A 27,990-nucleotide genomic window follows, 5' to 3' on the forward strand; every position below is an offset into this window, starting at 1 on the left:
CAACAGCAAGCAGTCGGAAGCCATCTGCCCCAACTTGCGGTCTTCACAGCCTCCGTCCCAGGGGAAAGTCCCGCGCCTTCAGCAGTCTTGGTTATGCAAATAAGCGAGGACGGCGCGGGCGCCCTTTCCTAGGCTCCGCCCCCTGGCCGCGCGCCTGCGCACTCATGTCCCGCCAGGCCCGCCCCCTCACTTCCCCCGCCCGCGTGGTCGTCGCCACCGCAGCCGCCCGAGGAGCTGGGGGAGGACGGTGGCCCGCGAGGCTCGTCGCAGACAACGCGGCGGCGATGTCCGCGAGCCAGGCGAGTGCCGCGGCGGCAGCGGCGGGGCCTTGCGCGCGGCAGGGCGGCCTGGGCTTCGGCCTCCCTCCGGTTCTCTGGAAGCGGGCCCGCGACCAGCGCGGGAGCAGCAGCAGAGGCGGAGGCTCCAGCGCGTCTCTCTCCTCCCCCTCAGCCTGAGCCAGGGGAAGCCAGGCGGCCCGGGTGTCTGGAGGGGGGGGGTCCGCTGCCCGAGAATGGGAATTCTCTTCACCAGAATATGGAGAATGTTCAATCACCAGGGTGAGGAGCTCGGTCCGCGGGCGTACGGGTTGGGGAGAGGGTCAGCTCGGGCCGGCTACTTGGGGGTCTCCGAATACTTCCGGAATGTGGGTGGCTCGGTCGGGCGCTGGCTCAGCGCGGGGTGCAGGCTGCTTGGATACGGGCCCAGGACCGTTCGGTCCCGGCTCCCGAGCTTGGGGATGGTTCCTGACTCGCAGCCCTTTGTCTTAGGAGTCCTTCCTAAGAAGTCTTTTCCGTAATACACCCATTGCTCCGATTTCTAATGAGAGTGGAAAAGGTTTCTTGCCCTAGGTCCGACGTCCCAGAGTAGCACGGCCTGGCCTGTCTTTCAGCCCTTTCTTTGCTCACCGGTTGTGTTTGGACACCACATAGAAATGCTGGGGTCTTCTGGAATGAAGGTTATAGATTGCGGCCCTAACCGCACCACTGAGCGACCGAGGGTTGCAGAATGAGGAAAACGGGAGGAATCGCTCGACTTGTCCGTTACACCTCTGGTTTATGAGCCTGCCCTCCACTGCCACCCGTCTTTGTGTGTGTTGGGGGCGGGGGGGTTTCTTCTGCCTCCTGAATAGGGATGGACTTCTCTCCATTTGTTTTACTTATTATATCTGTGTTTAAGGTTAAGCTTAAGGTCATTTTTCTACTCGTGTGGGTTATTAGACACAGTTTTTGTTTTGCTGGGTTACAAATGTTAAAATGTTTCACTGAAAGTTTTAAAAACATACCATATGAAACATTTGTTAACCATAGGTAACTAGCAAGTTACTAAGTGTAAAGTGTGTTATATAGGGATGCTTAAGTTCAGCCAACCTCAGACATGGCCATGAAATACCTATCAGGCTTGTTAAAATTTGTTACAAAATGACTAAAACTGGGGAAAGAGAATACAATTTTAACCCAAAGACTGGATACTTACTAAGATATAGTGGTGTACTTTTGTTTCTTTTTAACTCAAGTTGGGTGGTTCATCATTCCGCTGTCAGTAACTTAGTTTGTGTTTTTCTCTTGTGTAAGCTGGTGGTGGTGTCACGTCCCAGTTTTCGAATAAAGACTTAACGTGAATGGTGGCATGTATTATGTACACCTACTACTACCACCTCCTTCTTCATGATCCAGCTGCTCTTTTAAGAAGCTTAGGGGAAGCAAGCAGAACTAGAAATTGTGATCCCTAATATATCTTTTACACATACACACACACACACACACACACACAAATGTGTAGGTCACCTGATACCGAAAGAAGGGGCAGTATCAAACAATTATTCTGATAAGAGGATTTTTCATAAAGTAGAGAAAATCAGTTCTAATCAGCACTGTCTCTGACTGGACTGGCTGTTTGTGTTGGGAGCAAGAGAGTGGGAACCAGTCACTTGAACTCTCTGGTTTTCTGGTCTAAGTTTTCTTACCTAGAACACCAGGGATCTGTGGAGCCTGCAAATCTTGTAAACTTTATTTCTACATTGCAAATATTAAAACTTACATTGCTGTAAGACTGGTGGTACTTATAGTAGATAAGATCTATTCTAGTTTTAACATCCATCATTTTGTATTATTTTTAGCAAAGCTAGTGTTTCATCTGCTGTGAGATTTAGAAAGACTGTTAATTGAGCTCTAGTGCTGCCAGAAAAATAGTTATCACCACTTTCTATTTTGAGTCAATGATAAAATTATTTGTTTCTGTAAGTTAAGAATAAATGAGAACTTTGCCAACAGCTCCTTGGAGTAGTAAATAATAAGGGTCTGTGCTCTGGTGTCACTACAAATTGGTAATAGTAGTGTTTTTATAACCTGTATTTTGTGGTAATTTTTGACGGGACATTTATGGCAGTTTGGCGGAAATTAATAGTGGAATTAATGAAGTTCTAGAAAATTAGATGTGAATATTGTGAAAGTATGAATAAATTATTTCTCTTCTGCTAAATAGTGTGGCTGTCTTATCAATAGGGTCACTTTTCAGAATATCCACCATTTAATCTAATGCCAGATATTTGTTGGGTTTTGTTTTTGTTTTTGTTTTTTTGAGACGGAGTCTTGCTCTGTCACCAGGCTGGAGTGCAGTGGCGTGATCTTGGCCCACTGCAACCTCTGCCTCCCGGGTTCAAGCGATTCTCCTGCCTCAGCCTCCCGAGTGGCTGGACTACAGGTGCATGCCACCACACCCAGCTAATTTTTGTATTTTTAGTAGAGATGGGATTTCACCATGTTGGCCAGGATGGTCGCCTTCTCTTGACCTCGTGATCCGCCGGCCTCGGCCTCCCAAAGTGCTGGGATTACAGGCCTGAGCCACGGTGCCCAGCAGGATCTTTTTTTTTTTTTTTTTTTTCTGTATAGGACATATATAAGTTAGCTATGTCTTGGATGCTCTTGTTTTACCTTCAGTGGATTCAGAATACAATCTTATATTCTTTTCATAGAAACTCTTGGAAAGTATGTTTCGGGAGATTACAGAATTTGCCATCTGATGAAAGTTAAACTATGCAGTATCTCCTGTTTCTGAAACCCCTTGAGAACAGCTTTTTCAGTTAAAGCTCAGATTGAGTGCACAGTGAAAGCTATTTGTATACTGCTCGAACTAGAAAAACCGGAGGTCACATTTAGATGATACTGAGATTCAGTAGAGTACAAACTTTATCCTAGATAATGTCATTTAAATCATTTTATTTTATTTTATGTTTTAATAATCTTTTGAAGTAGTTATTTCCCCTGAAAAGGGAAAACTGAGGCTTAAGTGGAATGATTTTTTTTCCCCAGGCCATGCAACTGGTATATGCCAGAGCCAGGCAAGTTAAAACCCTGAAGGAATCTCTTAAAGAAGAGATTGACATCATTTTTTTCCTCCCTTCTCCTCCCCCCATTAACTTTTTCAGTTGCTAAACTCTAAGTTGTCTTTAGAACTTGGAAAAGTTGCCATTAGTAACTTTTTTTTTTATAGAAGAGCTTGTGATCAGTGGTTTACTTGTTTAACACCTATTTAGTCCAGGAACTGTTCTACGTGGTGGGATAAGGGAACAAAACAGACAAATTCCACTGCCTTTATGGAGCTTTCATGTAGTGTTGGGAGACAGGAAATTAACTCACTTTGTCTCTACAAGTAAAATAATAGTGGTTAACACTTGTGCAAGGTTCACACAGGTTGTTTGATTTAATATTCACTTAGTTGATTTACTCTTTAAAACAACCCTACAAGGTAGATATTATTCCCCTTATTTTACAGGGGTAAGGAAACAGGTAACTTGCTTAAAGCACTATAGGTAAAAGTGATAGAACTGGATTTTAACCATGATTATGTAGTGCCAGAGCTATTTCTCCTATACACACACACACGCACACACACCTGGATTTTAACCAAGATTATATAGTGCCAGAGTTAGTTCTACACACACACACGCACATTTGCACACAACTTCGTGTAAGAAGGACTTTGTATAAGAAGGACTCAGATAAAAAGAACTGACTCTGATGTGAACTATAAAAGAAGTTGTGGAATTTCCTCATTAATAGCCTTGTATTGCTCTCTTGATTGGTTGCTAGAAAAGGAATTATAAGTATGAATGGGTGCAGGAGAAGCTGCCTGTGCTTCAGGAACCTGATGCTGAGGAAGCCATCTGTTTCTGGCTTATTATTATTATTATTAGGGAGTTCAAATGTGTAGAGAAGAGTACATATGGAAGCTGAGTAGCCAAGGGGTAGACTGTGCCTCTTAGCTTCTAATACAGATGCTTCTTAATTTGTGATAGAATTACATCCTGGTAAACCCACTGTAAATTGAAAATACAGTAAGTAAAAAATGAGTTTAATATGCCAGACTTACTGAAAATCATGGCTTTAGCCTAGCTTGCTTTATACGTGCTCAGAACATTTATGTTAGTTTACAGCTTGGCAAAATCTAACCCAAAGCCTATTTTATAATAAAGGTTGAATATCTCGTGTAATTTATTGAATACTGTACTGAAAGTGAAAAACAGAATCTTTGCATGGGTACTTGAAGTATGGTTTCTACTGAATGTGTATTGCTTTTACAACATCACAAGTCAGAGACCATTTGTAAACTCTTTTTGCATGCTCTGTGGAAGTGAAGCTGGATCCTTTAAACGTTTTTCTTTTGCCACTGGGCAAAATGTTAAGTTTTGTCAGTAGGCTGCACTGGAGGGGCATTGTGGAGGAAAGGGTGTTTGTACTTAAGTTATAGTGTGCTTTTTTGACGGGCTCTGCTTGTAGCATGAACACCTTCTCCAAGGCCTGGCTCTTGTACTGCATAGTGGTCAGCAGAAGCCAACAGCTTCCCCTGGTACCCGTCTTAGTTGGTTTCATAATGGAAGGTCTCCAGTGAAATACCTCTCAATAAACAGTTTTCCTCAGCACCAAAGAGGGAGGATTTTTGGGCGGGTCCCACTGGCACCTCACCACAGCTACTTCTCTGCCATTCAGTGAGCCACTGTCTGTGCCCTCCAACGAGGTCTGCATCTAAGTCTGGAGGGAGTGGGAGGACCTTTATCTCAACCCTAGGGATAGTGAGTGCTTCTTATATTTGTCATTCCCATAATCTTTTAGCCAATCTCTCATTACTCCAGTCCCCTGTAACTTTTTTTGATGTTGAACTTTCCAAGTTCAAATTATTGTGTGATTTCTGCCTCCTGATTGGATCTCTGATTTTGCCATGTATAATCATTACTTTTTTTTTTCAGCAACCTCATAGTGCAAAAGAAAATTTGGTTATTCCCCTCAAACTTCATTTGCCATTACTGTAATAGCAAGTTTATTTTCAAACTTTCTTTTTATTGATAAGACTTTTAAATTTTAAAAATTGAACTTTTAATACAAAACGACTTAAGCAGATATCTCTCTCCTAACCTTTATATTTTCCAGATCTGATTTATTTATTCATGAAAAATATTAAGCTCATGCTTTATTCCAGGAGCTGTCCTATGGACTGAGAGAACTATAGTGAACATGACAAATGGAATTTTTTGCTCTGAGAGACAGAATTGATAGGGCTTAGTGATAGTTCAGATATGAGGTAAGAATGATGAATCAAAAGGACTCTCCATTTATTTGCCCTGGTGTTTTTGTGTTTTCCGATGTTGTATGATTCACAGAGATAGTAATGCTCTACAATAACAATTATTATTATGCTTAATTTATTGACTGATGAGTTGGGGGGAATATGTATTAACTTTTAAAAACTGGCAATGAATGAAACTGGTAGACTGCCTGAGTGTGTCAAAAGGAAATGAAGGAGAAGGGAAACGAAGCAATTTTCATGACAAAACAGTAAAATATTGATTGGTATGTTAAAGCCTAATTGATAACTCACAGTTCCATCAAAGCATTAGAACAGTGCTGTTGTTGTGGCTTATTTGACTAAATACAGGAATGCTGTGACATAGTCTAAAGGAAAAATCATACTAACTAAGCAGTAAACTTCTGATGATTCGCGTGCATCAAAGAGTTGGAATGGCTGAAAGTTTTATTACATTTGCCCACAATAACATTCTTGTAGTAGGCATATTGGGATTCTATGAAGTCTTTATTTTGAAGTGCATTATAGCACTTTTTGGCTACAAATTTACATTTTGTATAGATGCTTTTCCATCTTGCCAATGAAAGGAACGGGCTGTGGTGGTGAGAGTAAAGATGTTCAGAGGAAATTGATCTACTATTAAAAACTTTGTGACTAATCTGACCCTGTTATTGAGATGACATGTTTGTCTTTGAGCCCATTGCACAGTTTGTTCTTAATTTTATAGTTCTCATTGTGACCTACATGCTATGTCTTAGATTTAGGAAGCTATTAAAAATGGTCGTTGGTGGCCGGGATGCAGTGGCTCATGCCTGTAATCCCAGTACTTTGGGAGGCCAAGGCAGATGGATCACCTGAGGTGAGGAGTTCAAGACCAGCTTGGCCAACATGACAAAACCCCTATCTCTACTAAAAATACAGAAATTAGGCTGGGCACGGTAAACTTCTGATGATTCACATACAGGTGGCTCACACCTGTAATCTCAGCACTTTGGGAGGCCAAGGCAGGTGGATCACGAGGTCAGGAGTTCAAGACCAGCCTGGCCAATATGGTGAAATCTCGTCTCTACTAAAAATACAAAAATTAGCTGGGCGTGGTGGTGTGCACCTGTAGTTCCAGCTACTCGGGAGGCTGAGGCAGGAGAATCCCTTGAACCTGGGAGGCGGAGGTTGCAGTAAGCCGAGATCATGCCATTGCACTCCAGCCCGGTCGACAGGCGGAGACTCCATCTCAAAATAAATAAATAAATATAAATTAACAAATTAGCCGGCCATAGTGGCACCTGCCTGTAGTCCCAGCTGCTTGAGAGGCTGAGGCAGGAGGAGAATCGTTTGAACCTGGGAGGTGGAGGTTTCATTGAGCCAAGATCACACCACTGCACTCTAGCCTGGGCAACAGCGAGACTGCATCTCAAAAAAGTCATTGGCGCTTTATTGTAAAAATACAAAAAAACTCAAATAGAGCTACGTCTTGGGAGGGGGCAACTAGAACTTGGTAATGCATGTAGTTTGTAGGTGTTTGGGTGGAGTAAGGAGGTAAAGATCCTCTGGATCATGGATTCTTCATTGGAATGGCCCTCCAGAGATCTCAGACTACATGTGGTTTTTTTGGATATTTTCCAGGTTCTGCTTATGTTTGATTGGAGTTTCTTTCCTCCTTTTTGTTTTTCAAGTATTTTAACCATTTGGTAAGAATATGATATGTTCAAATATATTGGTTTGGTTTCCCTTGATTGACTTTAGAAATCTGCTTAGGTCTTAAGAGTTTGGGGGCATGGTTGCATGTTTATGCATTTGTAAGTATATAGGAATTCGTTGAATTTGTAAAATAGGTAGGCAGAAGAGTAAGATTGTAGTGTGGAGAATGGCATGAGCAAAGTTAAATGATTGGAAAGTTTATGACACATTCTAGGGACTGAGTAGAGCAGCTTTTCTAAGTTTTAGTACGTAGGTCAAGAAGAGTTAGGGGAAGATTTGGGCTAAGGCTTAGCTTTCTTTGTCACACTCATCCTTTTTCATCATGTTTATCTAATGATCTTACCTGGATTTACTTATTCACTTTCAGGTGCAGTCAGAAGGTTATGGGTCCTCCTAAGCTTCAGACCTTGGCTAATTTCTCTCCTCTTGTTCATAGCCATTTTACCTTTCATCTTTCCTTCTACCCTAACAATAACCTAACCTTTCACCTACTAGGACTTCTGGACATTCCTAACCTTGAAGGGCAGGACTGGATTTCTTTCCCTGCCCAAATTCCATGGCTAGCTGCTTCATTTCTTTCTTATCACTGTCTGTGGCACACTTTTCTCTATTAACATTTTCCACTATGCCAGACAAGTGGATTGTTTTGTTTTTTTTTTTTTTTGGAGACAGGGTCTCACTCTGTCACCCAGGCTGGAGTGCAGTGACACAGTCTTGGCTCACTGCAACCTCTGCCTCCCAGGTTCAACTGATTCTCATGCCTCAGCCTCCCAAGTAGCTGGGACCACAAGTGTGTGCCACCACACCCAGCTAATTTTTGGATTTTTAGTAGAGACGGGGTTTTGCCATGTTGGCCAAGCTGGTCTTGGACTTCTGACCTCAAGTGATCCATCCGCCTCAGCCTCCCAAAGTGCTGGGATTACAGGCGTGAGGCACTGTGCCTGGCCCAGACATGTGGATTCCTACCCTGTATCATCTACTATACCTTCTCTCTCTAGTGTGCTTTCTTTATTTCTAGGCACTGTTAAAGAAAGATTTAAAGCAGTTTAAATCCTAATCCACCACAGGATAGGTTATCTAATTTCAGCTTATTGATACTCTAGTTCATTCCATACAGTGATTGTAAAAGATGATGCATCTTGAAACTGTTAACCTTTTCCTTTCCTCAGTAGGCAACTAACTTGTGTTATAAGATGAAATCCTGGAATGAGTAATTTCCGCCATCTGCTTTATCTTAGACTTGTCTGTGTGTTATTGCACATGGTTTTGTTCAGAGCAATTTTACCTTGGTGATCATGTTCAGCTAGTGGCCAGGTATGATAAAGAATTTTACCTCCGCCTCCCAGGTTCAAGCAATTCATCTACCTTAGCCTCCCAAGTAGCTGGGACTATAGGCTCACGCCACCATGCCAGGCTAATTTTTTTGTATTTTTAGTAGAGATGGGGTTTCACCATCTTGGCCAGGCTGGTCTTGAACTCCTGACTTTGTGATCCACCTGCCTCGGCCTCCCAAAGTGCTGGGATTATAGGCGTAAGCCACTATGCCCGGCCTGAAAGTCTTTTTTTTTTTTTTTTTCCAGTAGTTTTTGCCTAGCTAGTTTTTCCTAACAACTGTTAGAAAAGCACCAGGTTTGGAATTAGGACATAATAACCAAGTCCTAGGGACATGCCTGAAGTAAGGAGACCACTTAAAAAAAATACCTGTACTAAAGCCAGATGAAGTTTTACTTTAAAGCTATCATTTTAGGAGGCTATATAGTTTTTCCACTGATATGTCCTACTATTATTCAATCTATTCTTTGAAACTCAGAAGTTCTTTGGAAACAAATTTTTAAATAATTCTTCATATTTCACTTAACAACAAAAAATAGCACTCATTTTAGATACCTTTTACCTTATGACCAAGATGATACCAGGTGGCTCATCTCCCACTTTAAAATCAAGTTCATCTTCAGAGTTTAAAAGATTTGCCACCATTAGGTGGCAATATTCAAAATGGTGTACCTCAGGCTCTGAAAGCAATTATAAAAGAACCGTAGCAAACTATTTTGAAAAAATGGTAACATGGTTGGAATAATAAGTGTTTAACCTCCTTAACTGATTAAGGACCTTTTAAGAAACTAAGAGAGTACTGTTTTTTACTTCGTTCTCTCTGTGTACATTATTTATACATATACACATTTTTTAGTCATTCTTTATTGTTATATATTATAGATTCTTGCCTATATTTTTGTTTCCTTTTGGACTTTTCCTGCTAATTTTGTACTATTTTTAGGGTACCGTTTCTTTCATTGGTCAGAGTAATTGTATTTTCTTCCTGAGTATTGAGAAGCCCATCTAAATTCTGGCCTGTAGCTAATACATTGGGGGAATGGGGTGGAGGCGGGGGCGGGATATATTCCCGGAACTTAAAAATAAGCTGACGTTTTGAGAATGCTATGATGAAAAATCAGTATTCACCTGGGAAGCTAAAAACTGTTATCCAAGTCAGAGATCAGAGTATAGCCTGATAATGAATTCTAGTTGTGTTAAAAATGTTTATGAGTGCATGTATTAATAAAACTGAAGAGGAGTTATGTCATCAAAAAGGGAATGCTTAATTTTGGGACATAGAAAAATGGAGTTAGGCAGAATTGCCATGCCATTTAAAAACTTTCTAGGTGCAAAGGTACCTTGTCCCAAGGACTCGATTACCTGGCCTTCATGCAGGCATAGCCTTGCTCCAAAGATGAATTCAGACCAGGTACAGTGGCTCGCACCTGTAATCCTAGCACTTTTTGAGGCTGAGGCGGGAGGATTGCTTGAGCCCAGGAGTTTGAGACCAGCCTGGGCAACATAGGGACACCCCATCTCTACAAAAGAAACAAAATATCCAGGCGTGGTGGTGCACACCTGTGGTCCCAGCTATTCCGGAGGCTGAGGTGGGTGGATCGCTTGAGCCTGGGAGGTTGAGGCAACAGTGAGCCATGATTGTGATGTTGCAATCCAGCCTGGGCAGCAAGAGTGAGACCCTGTCTCAAAAAAAAAAAAAAAAGGATTCACATCAGTCATTGCAGCCTGTAACACTCCTTGTGGTTGGGATTCCATGCTCCCCAAGTAATGATCTGATTTTAATTCGGCCACCATGTAACATTTCCTCAGGGATAGACTTGTTACTTGTCACTCATTTTTCAACATTTGGTCTTGTTGTATGTCACTCATTTGCTGTTCTTATTTATGTCTTAGTCACTTCCATGAATTGCCCTCCCTGAGTCCTGTCTATTCTGGGATAGTAGCAGAATTATTTGTGGATCTGGGAGACTAAAGTCCACAGATGGAGTTTTGCTCTTGTTGCCCAGGCTGGAGTGTAATGGCATGATCTTGGCTCACGGCAACTCTCTGCCTCCTGGGTTCAAGCAATTCTTCTGCCTCAGCCTCCCAAGTAGCTGGGATTACAGGTATGTGCCACCACGCCCGGCTAATTTTGTATTTTTAGTAGAGATGGAGTTTCACCATGTTGGTCATGTTGGTCTTGAACTCCTGACCTCAGGTGATCCACCCAACGGCCTCAGCCTCCCAAAGTGCTGGGATTATAGGCATGAGCCACCACACCCGGCCTGGGCCCTAGTTCTTTAAAAAGATTCTTAATAACTCATAAAAGGGGCAGGTGGTCATGTCACTTAAGGACCCTAGTCGTTCTAAGCTGCCTGCTCTTTCTTACAAAGAAATAGATGACTGGATAAAATGGATTGTATTAAAATGTTTTATTTACTTGATCTTCCTATTTTTATATAATAGGAGGTGCCTATAGATCATTAGGAATTTCCTCTGGTAAGTGGCAATTATTTGGAAAACATCTACCATTTGAATTATAAAGATCTTACTCTGAGGTGTTATAATCCTCAACATTTATTACTTATAGAATGAATATTAACATTTATTGAGTACCTACTTTATGCCAGGAATAGTTGTAGTCACTAGAAATGTAAAGATGATTAATATGTATTCTATACAGTTGAAGATGCCTCATTAAGCAGAGATTAGTGCACATGTAAATAATTAGGATAAGTGCTAGAGTAGAGGTAGTGTGGGAAAGCAGGAGAAAATGATTCTACATGGAAAGCTAGACTTTAAAGGATTGGTCTAATTCCCTAAATGGAGAATTCGGATAATTCTGGCATTTGGCGATACCACGAGTAGCTGTAGAGAAATGTTTGCTGTGAACATATGTGCAGCTTGTGTAGGGAGAGTGACTTGGACTTTAGTTTATAGATGCCCTTCAACTTATGATGTAGTTATGTGCCAATAAACTTGTTGTAAGTTGAAAGTAACTTAAGTTAAAACACATTTATTATACCTAACCTACTGAACATCATAGCTTAGCCTAGCCTACCTTAAATGTGCTCAACACACAGACATTAGCCTCCAGTTGGGCAAAACCATCTGATAGCACAAAACCATCTGATAGCAAAACCATCTGATAATATGGACGAAACCATATTATGCAGTATTGGTTGTTTACCCTCGTTATTGCATGGCTGACTGGGAGCTGCAGCTCACTGCTACTGCCCAGTGTCTTGAGAGTGTTGTACTAGATATCACTAGCCTTGGAAAAGATCAAAATTCAAAATTTGAAGTATGGTTTCTAGTAAATTTTTATCTTTTTCTGGGCTAGCAAAACAGGTTAAGAACTCTCTCCTCTTCAGTGCTAGGCACTGCTGTGTGCTATTTTAATTGTTAAACCACCCTGAGTGATAGGTAGTATTTCCCCTATCTTACAATGAAGAAACTTAAGGTCAGAGAAATAATAAAAGTCATTTGCTCAAGGTCATATAATACCATTAATATCTCCTTCAGTTATCTGTTTCTATGTAATAAGCCATTCTTTAATTTTATGACTTAAAGCAATGATTTATTATTTTTCATGTTTCTTACGAGTCGACTAAGCTCAGCTAGGAAGTTCTACCTTGGGGAGTCTCCTTTGGTTGCAGTCAGATAGCAGCTAAAATTAGAGTACTCTGTAGGTTCAACCAGGCTGCATGTCCAAGATGGCTTCTTTATTTGTCTGTCTGTCATCTCAGTTAGAATGGCTGGAAGAGATAGGGGCTGACTGGTCATCCCTTTCAACAGGGTGTCACCACATGATCAACTTGGGCTTACTCATTAAATGACACAGCAGTCTTGGGCTTGCTATATAGTATCTGACTTACCCCAGGAGGACTTGTCCAAGACAACCAGGCAGCAACTGCAATGTTTCTGATGATTTAGGCTCAGAAATCACGTTTGGTCATTTCTGCTGCATCTGTGGGTTAAAAGTAAGTCACAGGGCCAGCCCAGATTCAAGAGGAGGTGGCTACATAAGGGCATGACTATCCAGAGGCCATCCTGGACACTAGCTTCTTCCACATGCTGTGTTGTCTTTGGGAATTGCTTTTGGACAGGCTGGAAATAGATGGGCCTTACAAATGCCTGGCTGAAATGTGAAGAGGGTGCAAGAAAACATCTGGGGAATGTGAATGTGTGAAAGAAGACTCAAGGAAGAGGAGTCATTGATAAAAAATGAATGACTAGAGACAGGAAGAAAACTTGGAGAAAGTGGTGCCACAGAAGCCAAATGGGAGGGAGTCACTGCCACCATAGCCATAGGTTCTTAGATTTGTTTTTCATGTTACAGTGGCCCTGTGGTTTTAAGGTACTCAAAAATTACAATTACCCATTTAAAAAACCCTCCTTTTTCCTTCCCATTCACTCCACTCCACATACACGCACCCAGTTGATGCCTTAAGTTCAGTTAGAACCTCATTGATGTAATCCAATGTGAAACATTTATACTTTAAGTCATTTGTAAATTGTGATTATGTTTGGTCTACTTTACTGAGAGTAGGCTTGCCTACGAATAGAGGAAATGTAGTGCTATGGCTTCCTAGAGAGGTGGTTGGAAAGATGAGGGTTGTCTCTAGAATAATGGTGATGGGGAAGGTGAGTATAATGGCACACTTCTGCTGGTCTTGCTAGGACGTTCTTTTGACTTCCGAGAAAGTATAAAGTGCCATGCACTGAATTATGCCATAGATAGAAGGGTGAAATGCAGAGTACATTTTTTTTCTATAATTAATCTGTTTTTTCCTTTTTTTGAAAAAAAAATCACTTGTGTTTTCTCTATTTCAGAGCACAAAGTTATCATTGTTGGGCTGGATAATGCAGGGAAAACTACCATTCTTTACCAATTGTAAGTAATAACTATCTTAAAAATTATTTTATTTCTAGTTACTTTTTTGGCCTGGGTGATAGTCAATCAATGAATGCAGTAAGAAATTACATGAAACCTAAGTTACCCTGTAAGAAAGCAGGCTGACTATAAACCTGGAGCCAGATCTCAGCAATAATTAGTAGAAAGCAAGAAATTTATATGATATTGAGCATATAGTTGGCATTGAGTTGTCCACTTGTTTTGTGCTAAAGCTCTTTTGTTTGTAGAAAGTAGAAAAATATGGCCGGGTGTGGTGGCTCCTGCCTTTATCCCAACGCTTTGGGTGGCAGAGGTGGGAGGATCGCTTAAAGCCAGGACTTTGAGAAACTGCTTGGGCCACATAGTGAGATGCCGTCTCTTTATAAGATGTATGTGAATGTATATATATATTTTAAAATTAGCTGGACGTAGTGGTGCACACCTGTAGTTCCAGCCACTCAGGAGACTGAGGTGGGTAGATTGCTTCATCCTATTCAGGAGGTCAAGGCTGCAGTGAACCTCATGCCACTGATTGTGTATGATCACACCACTGCACTCCAGCCTGGGTAACATTTAAAAAAAGAAAGTAGAAAACTATAAAGTAGAAACTATAAAGTTTCCTGGAATGATCTAGTATATGCCAGATAGCTTACGACCTAGTTCCAGCCCTGTTTAAACCCTCACTCATGTTGTAAACTAGTGGGAAAAAGATATTTAGGTATAAATTATAAAAGGAGGTCATGCTGATTTGTCCTTGATTAAAAAATTGTTCAAGCAAGTTAGCTTCCTTGCTAATTGTAATGTATATAAACTTTTTTCCCCAGTTCTATGAATGAAGTTGTACATACATCTCCTACAATAGGAAGTAATGTGGAAGAGATAGTGATTAATAATACACGTTTCCTAATGTGGGATATTGGTGGCCAAGAATCTCTTCGTTCTTCCTGGAACACTTACTATACTAACACAGAGGTAACGTTTCTTACAATATTTAAAATTCCTTGAACGGAATGCTGGGAAAACATCTAGATTTGAGTCCTTATAGTTAATCTTTTTGAAATATCACGGTATGTTAATACATAGAGCGTTTAAGCAGAGTAAAATCTTTGATTTTCTATTCCAAGGTCATTGTTCAATATGTCCACTATCATTGAACCTCTATAGGGAGAATTGGTGGTTAATTATCTTCTGATTGTGTATTGATCCCAGAACTTGTCTTTAATAGTTTTTTTTTTAATGACTTCCATCTCATAGTTTGTAATTTCATTTCTCTCTATTTATGTTTGACTGAGTTTAGCTCACCAAATGAGAGGGTTTTGGTGGTTTGAATCCAAGCCAGTTTTACTATTTTCTTTTACAAAACACAATTGCACATTAAATAATTGTTTTTCTTTTGATTATAAGGTATTTTAGACATAATCATATCTTTTTATTTACACATTATTTCCCGAAGGAAATTTCAGACCTTTGACATTTGAGTGCTTCATTGCATAGACCTGTGAATTAAAAGACTGACCATTGTTTTTTGTAGTGTTCATTATTATAAGTTAATAAAGCATGGTTTATATGTATATAAAGCTGACTTTTAAGTCATTAAGAAACCATTAAGTGTATCTAACAACTTGATTTCCCAACACTGCATTAGGCATTTAATCATTTTTTAATACGGGAAGTTATGTGTGATTATAAAGGTATATATGCTACGGTATACATAATGCTATAGGTTTCAAATTCATGCCAACACCCTGAAAATTAACAGTTTTATTAAAATACCTTGGAATAAAATGGGCGTTACAGAGTGATAAAGCCACCTATCAGTAAGCCGTCAAGTGAGAGGAGAGGTAAAGTAGCAATTCTCTCATACATCTGCCTTTTGGTTGATGAAGTCTGAATAATTGAAAAGATCCAGAAAATCCTAATAGTTTATTTAAAAATTAAGATCTAGGTCCAAAAAAATAAATAGTGCATGTTACTAATAGGCAGTCAGAACCAACTTGGGCATCATAAATGCTATCATAAAGTGAGTAAGTTAAATCCCCATCTGTTCCTGCTGATCTCTTGCTTTTGGGTGCTCACGGAGTTGAGGGAAGAGGTGCAGTGGAGCTCAGTCCTGCACAGCAATCACAAGTCTTTCATCGCACCTTCTGATACCAGTCTCATCATCAGTTTATGAAGGGGTTGTGCTTGCAGGTAGGAGGTGATACTTATGTAAGGAAGAGAGCTTGTTTTTAGATAGAGATTTATTCTTTCAGTTGGTTGATTTTTTTTTAATTGATTTCTTTAAACTTGTCACATTACTTTACTCCCATACCCATGCCCTTTTAGGTGTTCAGATTGATATTAATAAATAATATCTACCTGGAAGTAATAAATTCAGGATCATATTGCATGTTTTTCTTGTTTTGTAGTGCAAATAGATAGATATAGGTCCATTAGCATTCAAGATACTAGTTTAGAAAACAGACATGCGTTATATATATTAGTTAGAATGTTAGTATCATATTCTCTTTTCTCTTAAAAATTAGTAAATATATTAAAATCGATCAGACCTTTTGGCTTCACAATGTATAGGTAGCTCTGATTTTCCAACAATACCATAAGATTCCAATTTCTTGATATTAATAGGATGTATATCAAATAAACACATTATAAATTTTACAGATACCGAATTGTATAATCACTAATAATTTTTTTGTAATTATTTTAGTTTGTAATAGTTGTTGTGGACAGTACAGACAGAGAGAGGATTTCTGTAACTAGAGAAGAACTCTATAAAATGTTAGCGCATGAGGTAAGTAAGTAGTCTTTTTACATTAGATATGGGGAAGGGTATGGGAATGGATATTTTGTTTTCTAGTTTCTCATGAGGTTGCTATCAATTTCAAATTTTTAAAAATAATTAGTTATTTGCTGGCCACGCTGCTCAATTACTTTGACATCTCCCAGTTTGGAAGTGTATCCAGAAGCAGCAGAAAGATTATGGAGTAAGTTGCAGAACTTTATTTCACTTATCCTAGATACATTTGGTTTCACAATTTTCCTGGGCAAAAGTAATTTCTGTAAGTGGCTTTCATTTTGCATTTTGCGTAGATTAATTATACAGAAGATTATCATTGGAAATGAGATTTTAAAGTACCTGGGTGCTTAGCAATTCTTGATTGTTACTCAGCAGACTAATATTCAAATGTAATTGCTGTTAGGTTTCTCTGATATTGTCCCTTTGACTAAACAAAACTAGATGACTAGCCACATTTTCTTAGTCCTTGAAAAATACCTGCCAGACGCAGTGGCTCACTCCTGTAATCACAGCACTTTAGGAGACTGAGGTGGGAGGATCGCTTGAGCCCAATAGTTCAAGACCAGCTGAGCAACATGGCAAGACCCCGTCTCTACAAAAAATAAACAAAATTAGCCAGGTGTGGTGGCATGCACCTGTAGTCCCAACTACTCGTGAGACTGAGGCGAGTAGATCTCTTGAGCCCAGGAGGTCAAGGCTACAGTGAGCTGTTCTTGCCACTGCACTTCAGCCTAAGTGACAGAGTGAGACCCTGTCTCAAAAAATAAAATTAAAAATAAATAAGTAGAAATAAAAATAGATTTAAAAATTAAATTTTTTTAAATAGAAAAATACTACGGTAACATAAATTTAAAAAACTGAATAATATGGTCAACTTGATAACTATAATATAGTGTTTATATAGTATTTAGTAAAATTGATTATTTTTGGATATCTTATTGCAGATGCTACTTTCTCAACTCATTTATAGATAGGAATAGAAAAGTTAATATTTAGATATATAGAGTTTATTATTTCAGTGGAATTTTTTGCAAAACTTAGCAAAACAGGGATATCTTTGTAGTGAAGTTTTATGTTAATTTTATTATTGATTTGATGATTTGCTTTTGAGATTTGCTCTAAGAATTTTGTGTACTTCAGGCAACCTTTCAGGGCTTTAGGGAACCTAACCTAGTAGAGTAGTTTTGTAAATTAGGTTACTCATTTCCTTACGACCACCAAGATGCACCTTTTCCTATTTTGGACTCTAATTCTGGCAGCTGTGTTTAAACCTCCTGGAGATTTGCAGAAATACATCTTGCCATTTTGTGTTCATTTGCCAAAGTCATTGCTAGTTGGGATACAAGCAATAAGCCATAAAAGAGGCAGAAGACAAAGTTTTTTTTTTTTTTTTTTTTTTTTCTTTTCAAATTCCTATTTTGCAAAAATGCAGCATTTTTCAGTTTATTCCAAAGGGTGGTTTTATGAAGACTTTGGAAAAAGAAAAACTGATACAAATGTTATTTGTCTCTGGGCTATATCTTTTACTTTGTTAACAGGTAGTCTCTCTATCTGATTTTTGCTCTAACTGGCCAATATGCAGCAGGTTCAGTATATGAAGAGCCCAGTAGTAGGGTTCAAAGTCTTTGATTTTTACTAGCTGGGGGCATTAACTTACATAGGTCACTTAACGTTATCTGTTATGGGTGACTACACTGGGGCCCAGAAAGGTTATGTGACTTGACTAGCTTTTTAAGAGCCAGGTTTTGAACTTGAGTATTCTCATTCAGACTCTTTATTAGCAGAAGAAAAAAGAAGACATAAGTAGGGCCTAGTTGGAAAGTGAAAGGATACTGAATGAGGAGATGACCAGAGAAGAAAGGAATTACAAATGAAGTTGGGAGTTTGAGCAAGCTACTCAGTAGGGTCAAGAAGAGCCAAACAGGCAGAGTTCTGGAGAGAGACAAATGGATCAAAGAGTGAGAATGTGTGAGTGAAAAATAAATGTAGACATGATGTTAGTTGGATGTTTCTTACATACTACATAAATCAACAAAATCTTATTGTCATCACTGATAATGATTCTTTACATTATTACAAAATACAAAACTGTAAAAATTTAAAAATAATTTTCAAAGTTTTATCATAAATGAAGTATACAACTTTAGAACTCATTAATTTTAAAATAGTTCCAAACACCAAAGTCTGAAATTTTATTCAGAATGACTCAACTTCTAGGAGTTACCTTCACAAGTGAAGTTTTTTTGTTGTTGTTGTTTTTTTGATACAGAGTCTCACTCTGTTGCCCAGGCCGGAGTGCAGTGGCACCGTGTCGGCTCACTGCAACCTCCATCTTCTGGGTTCAAGCAATTCTCCTGCCTCAGCCTCCCGAGTAGCTGAGATTACAGGCACCCACCACCACGCCCAGCTAATTTTTTTATATTTTTAGTAGAGACGGGGTTTCACCACGTTGGCCAGGCTGGTCTCGAAATCCTGACCTCAATCTGCTCGCCTCGGCCTCCCAAAGTGCTGGGATTACAGGCGTGAGCGCCCAGTCCCCAAATGAAGTTTTTATTTTATTTTATTTTATTTTATTTTTATTATTATTATTATACTTTAAGTTTTAGGGTACATGTGCACAATGTGCAGGTTTGTTACATATGTATCCATGTGCCATGTTGGTGTGCTGTACCCATTAACTCGTCATTTAGCATTAGGTGTATCTCCTAATGCTGTCCCTCCCCCCTCCCCCCACCCACAACAGTCCCCGGAGTGTGATGTTCCCCTTCCAAATGAAGTTTTAAGAAACAAATTGACAACTATATATGATATATAGAAGATGCTAAGTAAATGTGTCTTGCAATTGCTGTTACTCATCTCCTTGATAAAACTAAAATATATCTTAGACTAGAAATTTGTAGCAGAAGTGATTTTAAAGTGTTTGAAATGGTTTATGTACAAAAGATCACCATTGTTCACCTTATACTTTGACCTCTTGTTAAGTCAAGTTGATGAATAGCCTTAATTTAATATATCTATTTTCCACTGTTCTAATGTATACATATTTGGTTTTGAGGTTATATAATAAAAAGCAAATGAAGATTTTTCTTTTCTTTCTAAATATTTAAAAATTGATAAAATAACTTCTTAAAGGTCAAGAACTCTAAATTACAGTTTGAACCTTTGAGATCTAGACAAACTGATTTAAGGTATTTGGAGACCTTTTATTAAATGGCTTTGTTTTTTGTATTTTTCAATTTTCAGTTTAGGGGCTTCTACAAATAATTTCATCATTAAGAGTGAATACAAATTACTTATAATAATATAAACCGTGTGTCCTAACTTGTGCCAAGTATTTGTCAGAAGGTTGTTCTTTCAACATGTCAACATTAGCAAACTTGACCTATATAAGACTTCAGCACACACTAGCAGACGTACTGAAACTGAGAAGATAGGAAGATAGGAATTAAATCCCATGAAAAGTCCATCTACTTATTGCCTCAGCCACATAACAACTATTGATAATGGTTTCTTTGTGTTTTTTTGAGACAGTGTCTCACTCTGTTGCCCAGGCTGGAGTGCAGTGGCACTGTCTTTGCTCGCTGCAACCTCCACCTCCTGGGTTCAAGCTATTCTCATCCCTCAGCCTCCCGAGTAGCTGAGAGTACAGGTGTGCACCACCACACCTTGCTGATTTTTATATTTTCAGTTGAAAGGGGGTTTCGCCATGTTGGCCAGGCTGGTTTCAAACTCCTGGCTTCAAGAGATCCACCCACCTCGGCCTTCCAAAGTGCTGGGATACAGGTGTGAGCCACTGTGCCTGGCTGATTAATGGTTTCATTTTCTGTTTAGGAGAAAAGAAAAAATATTTACTGTATATCCTTGATAATGACTGTATGTATACAAGTTATACTTTATCTCTTCAAGTTTTTTGCCTTTGATATAGGCAGGTGAACTGAAATATAGGTGAAACTAGTTGAACATGAAATCTTAAAATTGCAAACATCGTAGCAGTATTCCTTTCTGACCATACTTACTCAGATAACTATATAAACTGTGTTAGCATTAATAGCTGCCATTCTGCAGAGGGCACTGTAATTAAAGTCAGTCTTGATTGTTATATAAAATATTTTACATAACTCCTTTAACCAAATAAGAAATACAAATATACTACTAATGTTTGTATTTGCATCAGAAAGAATCATCAAAACTATGTTCTAACAAGAGTCATTTTGTGTCTGCTGAAGATTTTATTTGTTCAAACACATACACACATTATTAAAACCAAAATATCTCAGTAAAATCCCTAAGAAGACAAATGGCCATTCAACAGTTGTGAAAACTTGAAAGTGTGGCACCAAAACCTTAATTTTATATCTCTTAATATATAACAGGCAGAATTTTATGAGGGTTTCATTTGCTAATTGAGTACATCCTTCATGGATTCTTGGCCCAGTATCCATGTAGGGAATTTAGGGTATTTATTAACACCCTTAAATTGTACATAAACTTTAAAAAATTTTGTGTATATGCATATGTGTGTTTTGGGGGGAAAGGTCTGTGATTTTGAACAGATTATCAAGAAAGTCCCTGGCTTTAAAACTGGCAGGTAGAGAGGAGTGGGGCAGGAAGAGACTAAGAACCTTTGGCCTGTTTAGTGAGTAAAGCATTATACCAGTTATTTGGAGTGTGCACAATTACATTTGGAAAAGAGTTAATGCAGTGGGTGTCTTGCTCAGATCAGATACTCAATAAAAGATACGAGGAACAAATTCAGAAAGCTTAAAGAACTTGCCTCTGAGTCATAGCATTGAAGTGATAGAACTTCTAATTGGGGAAACTTGATAAGTTTAATGCCACTCCAAGATGGCCCTATTACATATTCAAATCTAAGAAATCTTCATATACAGTGACAGAAATTAGGGTGAATAGGATTGGTTTAGGATAGAACTTCAACTGAGAATTAAGCCCTAAGCTTTTAAGGCATACATTGTAATGAATTCATTTATTTCCTATGCAGCTAGAAGGTACTAGCTGTGTACATTATTGGGAGATTTGCAATGTAGTCACTCATCGTTTTCTGTGGAGCTTAATTCTCTTGTGGAATCCTGATTGGGAAAGGCTGGTTTAGGAGGTTGGAGGGAAGGAAATACATGCAAGAGAAATGATTTGAACAACATGGAGATGGCAGTGCCCAAAACTGTTTAGAGAGCAGTAGGATAGGTTGCTAATTACAGCAGAGTGCTTATATAGGAGTGATGTGAGGTAAAGCAGAAAAGTATAGGCAAGATAAAATTTTGGAGAGCTCTCAAGTATTAGGCTAAAAGGTAGTTCTTAGCCATTTAAGCCTAATTTTGGATTTAGGGGGTGGGTGGTATATATACTGGAAAACATGACTGTTAAATACAGCACTTAGGACCATAAAAAATTGTAGTCTGAGACTAGAAGAAATATGTAAACACATACAAGTATACAAAATGTGTTATCAGCCTATGCACTGAGATGCTTTTATGTTACATAGTTGAGAAATTCTTGTTTACTAAGATTGTGAAAAAGATTGTTAAGTTGAAAAATATGTGGAAAATGTATTGGCCTTTACAGTTTTATTTGCTTTAATAGGACTTAAGAAAAGCTGGATTGCTGATTTTTGCTAATAAACAAGATGTTAAAGAATGCATGACTGTAGCAGAAATCTCCCAGTTTTTGAAGCTAACTTCTATTAAAGATCACCAGTGGCATATCCAGGCATGCTGTGCTCTAACTGGCGAGGGGTAAGACGTCTTCCTCTTAGATGTTATCGAACATGTATTTTGCTTAGAAACATGTATATCTTCTTTAAACTCCTAAATATTTAAGGCTATTGTGTATAAAACATCGTAAGGGACAGACGTAAGCTGTAGTTCATGTCTATAATCAGAGACTTTTTAGGGTGGTTCTGTAAATAGTAAAACAACATAAACATAATACACATAAACCTACTGAACATGTAAGCACGTAGCTGTTATAATTGCTATAGGAGCTCAGAGAAATGGGAGTATCAGTGAGAGCTGGCGAAGTTAGGAAATACATTTTACGATGATAGTGGAACTGAAGACCTGACACTTGCTGAGCATGTCCTGTGTCTGGAGTGTTTTCCATGTAGTGCTTCATTTAATCCCCATAACAGTCCTACAGAGTAATTGTTTTTAAGTGATATTTTATGCATAAAGAAGCTCAAATCAAAGAGAATTCATGTCTGAGACTACTTTGGGGTTATTTTACTGTTGGAACTGATGCACTTAAACAAAAGAAGGATTGGGGGAATTGGAGAGAGTGTAGCAATGATGGTCCTTGGTTCTGGAATGATAGATGTTGGAAGAGAAGTGTGTGCCTATAGTAGAAATTTGCCCTGTCTAGTGCCCAGAGATGAAAGTATTTCAAGAAGGAAGTGGTGTGGTCAGCACTGTCAAATCTAAGGTCAAGGACCAGGAAGATGGAGAGGATGCCGTTGAATTAACAGCAAATGAGTACATTCAACCAGTTTGTCAGAACAAATTCTGTGCATTGGGAAAGTGGGCATGAGGTAAGTGTAGTTTAAAGAGGAGGTAGATTTTAGGAAGCAAAAATGGCAAGAAGAGGAAGGAGAGATAAAATAGAGGAGGATAAAAAGCTAAAAGGAGGACCAAACTAAAGTACAATTTTTGTTGTTGTTTTTCCAAAATATGGTGGATCTGTATATATAGTCATGCACCCTATAATGATGTTTTGGTCAGTGATAGACCACATATGTGACAGTGGTCCCATAAAATTAAAATACTATATGTTTACAATAACCTGTTCTATTTTTAGATATGTTTCAGTACAAAAGTTCTTTCTATTGGGTTATGGTTACCTACAGAATTTAGTACAGTAACATGCTGTATAGGTGTGTAGCCTGGGAGCAACAGGCTTCATAGCACAGAGCCTAGGTGCATACTAGGCTATACCATCTAGGTTTGTGTAAGTACACTCTATGATGTTCACACAATGATGAAATCACCTGACACATTTCTCAGAATGTATCCCTGTCATTAAGTGATGCATGATTGCATTTAAAAGCAGAGGAAAAAAGAAATAAGCGATGAATTCTAAATAGAGGTCTTAAGTTTGGGGTTGAGGTTCTTGAGGTGTTAGGAAAGGACAAAAGCATGGGGTATAGATGAATTAGCTGAAGTGGGAGAAATTGTTTTCCTTTCAAGACCACGATGAAGGGTGAACCAAATATAATGAATTATTGAAGCCAAATCTTAATAGAAGGCACTATTACCGACATTTGGAAGAGCATAATTAGAACCTTAAACCCCGTCTCTACTAAAAATACAAAAAAAAAATCAGCTGGGCGTGGTGGCAGGCGCCTGTAGTCCCAGCTACTCGGGAGGCTGAGGCAGGAGAATGGTGTGAACCCGGGAGGCGGAGCTTGCAGTGAGCCGAGATCGTGCCACTGCACTCTAGCCTGGGCGGCAGAGCGAGACTCCATCTCAAAAAAAAAAAAAAAAAAAAGGTTTTTTAATTTAAAAAAAAACTGTTCATAAAAAAATTACAGATAATACCAATTATCCTTGTATTCATTTAAGTAAAAATATGTTAAGTATTTCTTTGTCAAATAGTCTAATATATATATCTTTGTCAAACAACAGCATGAATTTATAATATTTGGCAATAAAGACAAGTCATCTAGGATTGACATAAGATTTAATTTATATACTTTGATAATTGTATGGAAAATGTATCATTAGTATAGAGATTAACTCAATTTCATTTTAAAAAGAGGTAAAGCAATTTTGTTTTAAAAATAGGAAAGTAATAGATGAGTTTGGTTTTGAGAGAAATGTTCTGTTTTTCTTTTATAGTTCAGCTACCTTGATCTAAATTATTGGTTTTAGTATTGATTAGCGTTTTGATTCAGTGGATTGGAGATCACAAACTTCGGTGGATGGTTTCATTTGACTCCTCCTTTTCCCATTTGCTAACATCGCCAACCCTGGGTTTCCTCTGTAACATTGGAAGGATTCTGATCTCAGTGTTGTAAAGATTAATTAAGAGAAGTGGATGTTAAGTCAGTTCCTAGTTTGCTATTAGGTAACTACTGTTCATTTATCAGTTTGGAGTTAAACAATCTCTTCATCTATTATTTTTGTGTACTATTTCCTATCAGTAGTTTAAAAGTAACGAATCTAGTCACAGGAGAAAAGTATGGGACAACCACCCCAAAACAACCATTTATTTATCTCATTGCCATCTTTTTTCTATTTGTGTCTTCTTTACGTTATTAGACTCATATGTAACAAAAATCTGAATTGAAAAAAATTTAATATTGTAACATAGTTTTTTATGTCTGCAAAAGCTTGTCAGATAATAGTTAATACTTATAACCGTTCTTCATTTTATTGTAACTTAATGTGTACAACCATTTCTCTCTTGCCCAACTTTTAGTTTCTTTTACCACAGTGAACATCCTTTTCTATATTTTGTGTTATGTTCAATTACCAGTTGTTCAGTGATAACTGATGTTACTGATAAGAAATTTTATTGCCTTCAAGTTTTATATACTTACATTTTATAATATGTATGTAACATATTATGTGTATACTTTGTTTTAATAACTACAATATATATTTTGTTGAATATCCTGCCATTTTTCATTTATATCATGAGCATTTTATCCTATTATAAAATGGTTTTATTTCCACCATTTCCTGGTGATGAGAATTGTGAAATCATTTTTTAAAGGAAAATTTTAAATATTTCATCATACAAATGTCTTGTAATTTATTTTTTCTGTATTTCTAGGCAAAAATTATTTTCCTATTAAAAGTACTTTAATGAACAGTTTTGTATGTAAGTCTATGTTTATGTCTGATTTTCTTTTTTAGGATACATTTCTAGAAGTAGAAAAAAGGATGCAGAGTATTGATATTTTAAATATTTTTGATACGTATTGCCAGATATATTTTTGACATATGTTGCTTTCTGTGGGCACTCATTGCATAATTATAAAGCTTTTTTAAAGTGTCAGCGTTCTGGGCCCTAGAGATACAACCAAACCAAAAGAGCACAGATGTATTAGCTGGGCGTGGTGGCACACGCCTGTAGTCCCTGCTGCTGGGGAGGCTGAGGTGGGGAGATTGCTTGAGCCCAGGAGGTCACGGCTGCCATTGATTGTGCCATTGCGCTCCAGCCTGGGTGACAAAAGAGTGAGACCCTATCTAAAAAAGAGGAAAGACAAAAAAAGCACAGATGTATTGTGTATGAGAATATGGCTTCACTGCAGCAGCCCAAGCACTGAATATTATTGATTTTTAAATCTTTGTTATTTAGCTAAATGAAAAATACTGCCGTTTAGTTTGCTGTTCATAGTTTGCTGTTCATAGCTTCTTAGTTCAGAATTTAATCAAATTATTTTGTTTTCTTTATAGATTGTGCCAGGGACTTGAATGGATGATGTCACGACTTAAGATTAGATGATCTCTACTGACCTCTTCTCATAGATTTTGTATAAATGAAGTGCTGGACTTTACCTGAAAGCTGCAAAAATTAATGGTTTAGATATATTTATAATAAACTGATTTAAACTTTTTCTATAAGAAGAAAAATTAAGACCACTTATTTGAAAACAAAGATGAAGTCTCACCTTCCAGTTTGCTTTCTCATTAGTTTTTTCCAAAGTAAGTTATTAAAGCTGTGATTGACATTTTTCTCATAATGAATCCTCTCAGGACATTGTGTAGCCTGTGGTAAGTACAAAGGGAGAGGAAGACATTTTGAATTTTAAGAGCTTTATTATCAGTTTAACCCTCCCTAGTTGAATGTTATTTTCTTCTTGTTCCATTAAGTCAAAATACAAATCAACACAGATATTCAGTTTCCAATATTTTAAAATGTAATGTTACTTATGAAAAGTATTTTGCTTAAGGTTGTGTGTGTATTGTGTATATACCTCAAGTTCAAGTTAATGGCATTGATTTATGTTCCAGACAAAAATAACACAAATAATAATATCCTTCGTTATAACCATAATGAGATAAGTATTGGCATTGGTGTTCAGTGCCATTTTATACTTTCTATGTTCTCTGTATTGTACTAACCAACCTCCCAAATCATTGAGCTGCTCATTTAAAAAAAAAGGAAAAGGAAAAAGCTTGACATTGTGTAACGATTTTTTGTTGTTGACCAAAATCACACACATGGAAACATGTAGTTCAACAGAGTGGGATAGCTATCAGATTCTTGGCTTAGTATTACTAATGGGCAGGATTGTACAATGAGCAACTATCAGATTATTCCTTTCAGTGGTGCTTGTGGCATCTAAATTTCTGAATAAATTATTCCATTAATCAGTGAATCAAATTATGATTAAAATTATCAAATGAATGCTCAGCATTAATTGAAAACTGTTTTGTGAAACATGTCTACCCAGAAAAGTAACATTCTATAAATACTATTAAACAACTTAGCTATGTTATTTTTAAGTATTAAATTATATGTCAAGCAGTTAAAGTGAATTTCAGAGTAAAAGTAAGGCATGTTTCTGAGCAACATTGATAATTTCTTAATTTGCAAATTTCTTCTTTCTTATTTTAGTACTTGGAATATAGTGTGAGATTTTTTATTTCTAAATTTTGTTGTATCTTCTATTACATAAATGCATTGACAATTATAAAATGCAAGTGTTTTTTGAATGATTTTAAGAATTTGGCTTAAAAATTGATTGATACAATGTATTATTTGTACTAAGAAGTAACTTGACCCAGAGCACCTTTTATGTTTGCTTAGGGTATTTTTTTCAATGTCTGAAAGTCAAAGGTATTCCTGTCACAACTGTAAACAAACTTATCCTAAATGTGTTAAAACATATTCTTGGGTACTCTATTTATGTATCTTTCATGCCTTGAAAATCTGAAGGTTAATCCAAACTCACATGTTTTAGCATATTTGAGAAAAAAAAAAAAACTACCTTCAATATCAGCCTTTTAAATTTCATGAAGATTTTGGTGAGGAATAATAGTATATACTTTAAGTATTGACAAAACTTTGGAAGTTTCTTTCTTTAAAATGGGAAATACTCAATATCTAAATCCAGGTCAGGCATGGGAGATCAGTATTTAACATTGGATGTTTTGTGTTTTATATTTATAATGTTCAAAATGCAAGCATAACATTTAATATTTGTCCACATGGTTTTACAAAAGTAGATCTTAAATTACTAAGCTTTTCCCATATGTTCTCATACTTTCTCAGATCACTATAAAGAATTACTTGTTATCTATTAAAAATCCCCTTTACTCAAATCTGTATTATGTTTTCGCCAGACAAATATTATGTGATGTAGCCCAGAAAATCCACACCTTTTGTCCTTTTTATTTTTTAATTTGAATAATTATGTGCTTAGTCCCTTGGATTACTGCCACATCAGTTTAACACGATATCAGCACATTCCCTTGTCATCATCAAGGTGTTGGCTCAGATTTATTCTTAATTGGATGTTTAAAGCATGTTTAAACCTTGTTACAGTTGGTTTAGTGTAGTGGATTATTGACATGACATCATGAGAAGATGTGTAATTTTATACCACATTTATAAAACATGATTTTGTTTTCTACCCTTCAAGGTAAACATTAAAAATAAGGTGATACTTGTGTACTTGTACATAAAACCAAAATTATAGTTGGGAAAAAAAATAAATTTATATATGAAAATGTCAAAATCATTTTAA

The 27,990-nt window shown here is 37.6% G+C and overlaps 1 protein-coding gene across 6 annotated transcripts; it reads left to right on the top strand.

The window, feature by feature from the left end:
• Positions 1-8: 8 nt before the first annotated feature.
• Positions 9-27,981, top strand: ARL5A (ADP ribosylation factor like GTPase 5A). 6 transcript variants are annotated; one of them, XM_055292137.2, is made up of 6 exons: positions 9-557; positions 13,423-13,483; positions 14,308-14,455; positions 16,191-16,274; positions 21,879-22,030; positions 25,694-27,981. In XM_055292137.2, exons 1-6 carry the CDS (start codon positions 512-514, stop codon positions 25,740-25,742), a joined length of 540 nt encoding a protein of 179 aa, XP_055148112.1. In that variant the 5' UTR covers positions 9-511; the 3' UTR covers positions 25,743-27,981. The 6 variants fall into 6 exon arrangements, with proteins under 6 accessions (XP_055148112.1, XP_055148111.1, XP_063502112.1 ...); XM_055292136.2 differs by having other exon boundaries at positions 163-299; XM_063646042.1 differs by lacking the exon at positions 25,694-27,981 and adding an exon at positions 24,128-24,351 and having other exon boundaries at positions 194-557.
• The last annotated feature ends 9 nt before the right edge of the window (positions 27,982-27,990 follow it).

The sequence above is a fragment of the Symphalangus syndactylus genome, chromosome 9 (genome assembly GCF_028878055.3).
Source record: "Symphalangus syndactylus isolate Jambi chromosome 9, NHGRI_mSymSyn1-v2.1_pri, whole genome shotgun sequence".
In the NCBI taxonomy this organism is placed as follows: Eukaryota; Metazoa; Chordata; class Mammalia; order Primates; family Hylobatidae; genus Symphalangus; species Symphalangus syndactylus.